Here is a 5,260-nt window from a genome sequence, read left to right as displayed (position 1 = left end):
CGGGGCGGGGCGGACTGCGCGCGCGCTGGACCCACCCGGCGCCTGAGGCCCCACCCTCCGCAGGGTGGACCACTGGAACAACGAGAAGGAGCGGCTCGTGCTGGTCACTGACCAGGCGCTGCTCATCTGCAAGTACGACTTCATCAGCCTGCAGTGCCAGCAGGTGGTCAGGATCGCCCTGGACGCCGTGGACACCATCTCCTTTGGGGAGTTCCAGTTCCCCCCCAAGTCACTCAACAAGTGAGTCTGCGCGGGCCCACCAGGGCAGCCCTGCGCAGGGGCTGGGGCGCGGCCGGAGCACCGCCCGTGCCCGCACCAGGGAGCAGGGGGCCTCGCTAAAAGCGCCAGGGGACAACCCCAGAGCCCGAATCCGAGCTTTAGGGAAACCGACTGGTCAGTGCAGCCCATTGAGCTAAACTGGCCGTGTTGCAGGAGGCCTGAAGGGGGCGCTGAGGAGGCTCAGCAGAGTGGCCTCAGAGGGGCCAGGGTGGACGGGAGCCTTGCAGCCCTCTGACGCCGGGGCCTGTTCAGTCTTACCATGCCAAGGTTAAGTTCCCCTCGCTGATGCCGGAACATCAGCAGTGGTCACTGACATCTCGCCCAGGACTTGGCACGGCGCTTCCCCGGCGTAGCCGCAGGGCCCGTCTCGCCTGCTGTCACGGGCCGAGCGCGGCGGGGCTGTGGCCTCTGCGTGACGTCAGCCCTGTCCTTTACCTCGCCAGGCGAGAAGGGTGGGGGATCCGTGTCCAGTGGGACAAGCAGAGCCGGCCCTCCTTCATAAACAGGTGGAACCCCTGGTCCACCAACGTGCCCTACGCCACCTTCATCGAGCACCCGATGGCTGGTGCCGACGAGAAGACAGCCTCTCTGTGCCAGGTGAGAGGGCAGCGCCACCCTCCCAGCAGGGCAGCTGCGGCCTGCGAGCTGCTGGACCACTCAGCAGATGAGCTGCGTGAGTCCAGGGCCGAGCAGCTGGCAGTGGCCAGTGGTCAGCACAGCCGTGACATGGCTTCTCATTGCCAGGTCATCTTGGGCAGGGCCCAGGGCTTTGCTGGCATGTGAGGGGCTCTCCGAGAGCAGAGGCCTCGGCTTGGGGGTGGGAGGGCCTGGCACCCCCGGGCGACACGTAGGCCTGCGGAAGCCGCGCTGGGGCCACACTGGGGACTCACCGTTGGACCAGAGCCGCCAGAGGCCAGGCAAGGGCGGGCTGCCGCCGCCTCTGGGCGGCGCCTCTCGGCAGGGTGGCGGGCTGGCCTTCTCCTTGCGGGAGTGTACCGCTGCGTTTTCTCTTCAAGCTGGAGAGCTTCAAGGCCCTGCTGATCCAGGCTGTTAAGAAGGCCCAGGGGGGCTCCCTGCCGGGACGGGCCAGCAGCGTGCTGGTCCTCGAGCGGCCCCTGCTCATCGAGACCTACGTGGGGCTCATGTCTTTCATTAACAACGAGGCCAAGCTGGGCTACTCCATGACCAGGGGCAAGATCGGCTTCTAGCGGGTGCCGCTCCCGCCGGCCAGGCTGCGTGGGCTCCTCGGCCGGGCGCGGCGTGGCACTGAGCCCCGCACTGCCCGGGACCCAAGGGCCTCACGGCCCGTGCCAGCTGGGTCTCCGCCGCCCAGGGCTGCCGTCTCCTGTGGCCGGGCGTCCCGTGTGGCTCCTGCTCCTTCCCGCCCGGCGCCCCAGCATGTTACCACCCCCCCGTGAGTCCGAGCGCGCCCCGCCGGCACGCCCCGCAGCCTGAGCCCAGACGCCCGCGCACGTGGTGGGGGTCGGAGCCCGGAACCGGCCCCATAGCTCAGCCCTGAGCAGCTGAGCGGGAGCATCGCTTCGGCGCGGGAGCGGCTCTGTGTGCCTGCGTCTGGCGTAAAGTCTGCTTCTGACGCTCACCTGTCGCCTCGTGCTTGGGCCCAGCCGCCTGCAGGCCCCGTGGGCCCCGTGTCCGCCTGGTCACAGTGGAGGGTCTCCCGCTGTGCGTGGGTCGGGCTGGGTCTGCCCCGCGGTGGTGGCGGAGAGGCCAGTTGAGGGTCTTGCGCAGTGCGGCCGCCTCTCTGGGGCCCTGGCAGCCCGCACCCTCCCGGCTGGCTGGCCTGACCGGGCCTCCGGGTGAAGGACGTGCACTTGCAGGTGTCGGCCTCCCGGCTTCGGCACGGCGGGCCAAGTGGCACGTGAGCTGGGCGCGGCAGCCTGCCGCAGGCTGGGCCTTACTGCCAGCGGAACCACGTGGGCAGCGGGTGGGCAGTGCCCTTCTGCGCGGTCGTCGGAAGGGTGACCGTCAAGACATTGCCCTTTGGTTGGGGACTGTTTGGACCTGCGCTGGCTGGGCTGGCTCGGGACACAAGGGGCCACCCCTCCCCCAGCAGGCCCCGGCTCAGCCTGCCCTCCGCAGCGTGCGGAGCCCAGGGGCCGGCCCCAGTCCAGCAGGGCCGCACGGTGGTCAGGTTGGGGGCCCCTGGCTGCCCCTCCCCGCACTGCAGAGCAAGCCCCTCGGGAGCCACCTGGGGCTCACCAGGTCTGCCGGACAGAGCCCACAACCGAAAACGAGCTCAGAAGCTCTCCCTGACAGATCTTTCGAAAAAATAAGCATCAACTGGTCCCTAAGTTAACATCTATTTTAAATAAGAAAGTACAGTACATATTTACAGCGGGGTCTGCACACAGAGGAGGCGGGGGGGGGCTCCCTAGGCGTGGCCCCCCTGCTGTCCCATGGCTGCGCCGACACCCTCCTGGCCCTCCAGGAAGCACAGGCAGAAGTGGTCTCTGCTGAGGAGGGCCAGCGCGTCCCCGCGGCAGTGCCAGCCCAGAGACAGCACCTGGAAGTCGCCTGGGGGACAGCCCAAGGGTCAGGGCAGGCGTCCGGGGTCCCAGGCCTCACGGGCCTGACGGGCAGCCTGCACAGGGGGCTCCCGGGACACATGCCCGGCGGGGCCCGTCGCCCAGAGACGCGGCCCTGGGGCCTGGGACTCACCTTCCCCGGGCACCTGCACAGACAGGCAGCCGGCGGGCGACCACAGGTACACCTTGCTGCCTCCCGTGCAGACGGCCAGCCGGGGCCGCCGCGGGTCCCACTGGAAGGCGCGCACGGGGGCCTGCTGCTCCAGCACCACGGCCAGCCTCAGCTTCCGCACGTCCCAGATCCAGACGGCGTTGGGCACGTTGTCTGGGGGTGGGAGCGGCCTGTCTCAGCCACCCACAGCCCGAGCGGGCGGGGCTGGTCCCCCCCACACACAGCTGCGCCCCCAGGCTCAGCCCCAAGCGCACAACGGGCTTCCGCTTCCCTGCAACCTGCAAACATGCGCCCTCTGCGTCCGGGGCCGACGCTGCTCTTCACTGGACGGGGCAGCCAGGCCGGCCCTGCTGCCCGCCCACGTGCTCCTGCGGGCTCTGTGGCCGCGCTCAGCAGCGCCCTTGCAGTGCCAGCCTGCCCAGCCCTGAGGACAGTGGACACTGACCGTTCCTCGTTGCCAGAAAGTAGTTGTCGGGACTAAAGGCCAGTGCGCCGATGCCAATTTTGGGGTTCGCCCTGTCAGTCACGGGTTTCAGGGCCTGTAGGGACACTGGTACCGAGGCGACCTCGACTAGAATACCAGAGGGCAGCGGTCAGCTGGGTGGGGCGTGCCACCCGATACCCCGGCCGGTGAGCGCTCAGCTGGAGACAGCAAGGCCTGGACACTGAAAGCAGGGGGCGTCTGGTCCCTCTAAGTGTCGAGGCCTGTCGCGCGTCCCTGCACGAGGCGCCGTCCCCCGCCCGGAAGGCCTCCCTGCAGACGCCACTCCAGCCCGGCCTCGGCGCTGCGTCGCCCTGCGCGGCGTTCCTCATGCTGGCCCCGGGCCGGCCACCCCGGCCTCACAGGAGAGAGGGCTGGGGCCTCCCTGCCGGCCAGCCGCCCTCGGCCGGGCCGGGAGCCTGCATTTCGGGGCCCGTGGGCAAAAGCCCCTGAAGAGAGCGCCCGCGCCCGACGCTCACATTTGCTCTCGGTGGCGGCGGAGCGGCGGCCCGGGGGCGGGGGGAAAGGGTGGCGGCCCAGCGGCGGCCTCGGGCTCTTCTCGGCTTCCTGGTACACCACCTGCAGGGAGGCCACGCTGGGCCTGCTAGTGGGCACTGCCCTGCCCGTCAGCCCCACCCCACCCACCCTGGGGAGACGCGCGGGCAGGGGCCCAGTGCCAGCTGGGGCCGGTCTGCCGCACTGGCGGAAGCCGCAGGGCGGCCCGGGCGCGGCTCTGGCCACAGCCGCTTGATGACGCGGGCGGGGCCGGGCCACAGTGCCTGGTGCGTCCGGCGTGACGGCGCTGCCGCTCACTCACGACTTTGGGGTCCGTGACGGTGGCGGGATGCCCAAGCTCCGCGAGCACCTTCCAGGTCACGTGGTTAAGGATGCGCACCTGGCGAGGGGGGCACGCTCAGGCGCCCTGCTGCCCCCCGCCCCCGCCGGCCGCCCGCCCCCGCCGGCCTCACCTTCCCGTCATAGCTCCCCACTGCCAGGAACTGACTGCTGGGGCTCCAGGCCACGGCCTTGATCCCCAGCGACCACTCGTAAGCTGAGTACGTGGACAGCAGCCGGCCGTCCAGGGAGTACAGCAGGATCTTGTACTGCGGGCGAGACGGCCCGTCAGCTCGCACAGCGCCGGGGGCAGCGCCGTGGACAGTGCGGGGCGGGCGGGGCCGTGGGAGCCAGACTGAGGCGGAGGGCACGTGGGCCCTCGTCAGGGGCGTGCGGGCACCCGGCTACCTCCAGACAGCTGTCCCACGCCGCCAGCACGCAGCCGTTGGGGGCCCACTCGATCCCGGCCAGGTCCTGGGTGTCCGTGTCGAAGTGCTTCCGAGGACAAGAGGGGCCCTTGAGACCCTCCTGCTGCGCCCCGACGGCCCGCGGGCTCGGGCAGGCCACAGGCTCCCCCTGGGCTGGGCCCCTTCGGATGGGGCTCCCGTGGCCCGGCCCGCTCGGCAGGACACCCCGGCGTGTGTGGACAGTCCGCGCCACACGCCACCCTCCAGGCCTGGCCGGGCCGGCTTACCCTCAGCAGCTGCCAGCCGCTGCACACGAGGACGCTCACATAGTCCCGGCAGTCCCGCCGCTCGGCCAGGGCCAGGTAGCGGCCATCCCGCGTGAAGGCCAGTCCTGCACGGGCGACATGGGGCCGGCGCTGAGGGCCAGCGCAGAGCCTGCCCCCCACCGCGGGACCCCTCCGGGGTGCGGAGACCGGCCCACTGCTCCTTGGGCTCAGCCGCCTGCCAACGCAAAGGAGGGCCGCAGCCCAGCCCGCACGGC

At 70.8% G+C, this 5,260-nt stretch overlaps 2 protein-coding genes across 2 annotated transcripts in view; one reads left to right on the top strand and one right to left on the bottom strand.

The window, feature by feature from the left end:
• Positions 1-1,879, top strand: part of TPRG1L (tumor protein p63 regulated 1-like) — a 4,223-nt gene extending 2,344 nt beyond the window's left edge. The window contains exons 2-4 of the mRNA XM_012734523.1: positions 48-240; positions 723-876; positions 1,296-1,879. Coding sequence (XP_012589977.1) covers positions 48-240; positions 723-876; positions 1,296-1,487 — 539 coding nt within the window. The 3' untranslated portion in view covers positions 1,488-1,879. The remainder of the gene's footprint in view (positions 1-47; positions 241-722; positions 877-1,295) is intronic.
• Positions 1,880-2,581: 702 nt separating this feature from the next.
• Positions 2,582-5,260, bottom strand: part of WRAP73 (WD repeat containing, antisense to TP73) — a 39,660-nt gene continuing 36,981 nt past the window's right edge. Inside the window, exons 9-16 of the mRNA XM_012734522.1 lie at positions 5,007-5,110; positions 4,721-4,807; positions 4,447-4,581; positions 4,296-4,373; positions 3,958-4,057; positions 3,443-3,568; positions 2,959-3,150; positions 2,582-2,814 (exon numbers count right to left, since the gene is read on the bottom strand). Of these exons, the coding sequence (XP_012589976.1) occupies positions 2,672-2,814; positions 2,959-3,150; positions 3,443-3,568; positions 3,958-4,057; positions 4,296-4,373; positions 4,447-4,581; positions 4,721-4,807; positions 5,007-5,110 (965 nt within the window). The 3' untranslated portion in view covers positions 2,582-2,671. The remainder of the gene's footprint in view (positions 2,815-2,958; positions 3,151-3,442; positions 3,569-3,957; positions 4,058-4,295; positions 4,374-4,446; positions 4,582-4,720; positions 4,808-5,006; positions 5,111-5,260) is intronic.

This window comes from Condylura cristata, unplaced genomic scaffold (assembly GCF_000260355.1).
Source record: "Condylura cristata isolate star-nosed mole 26May11 unplaced genomic scaffold, ConCri1.0 scaffold00058, whole genome shotgun sequence".
NCBI lineage: Eukaryota > Metazoa > Chordata > Mammalia > Eulipotyphla > Talpidae > Condylura > Condylura cristata.
Note: the sequence above shows the minus strand (reverse complement) of the source record. Positions and strands in the feature narration are given on the sequence as shown.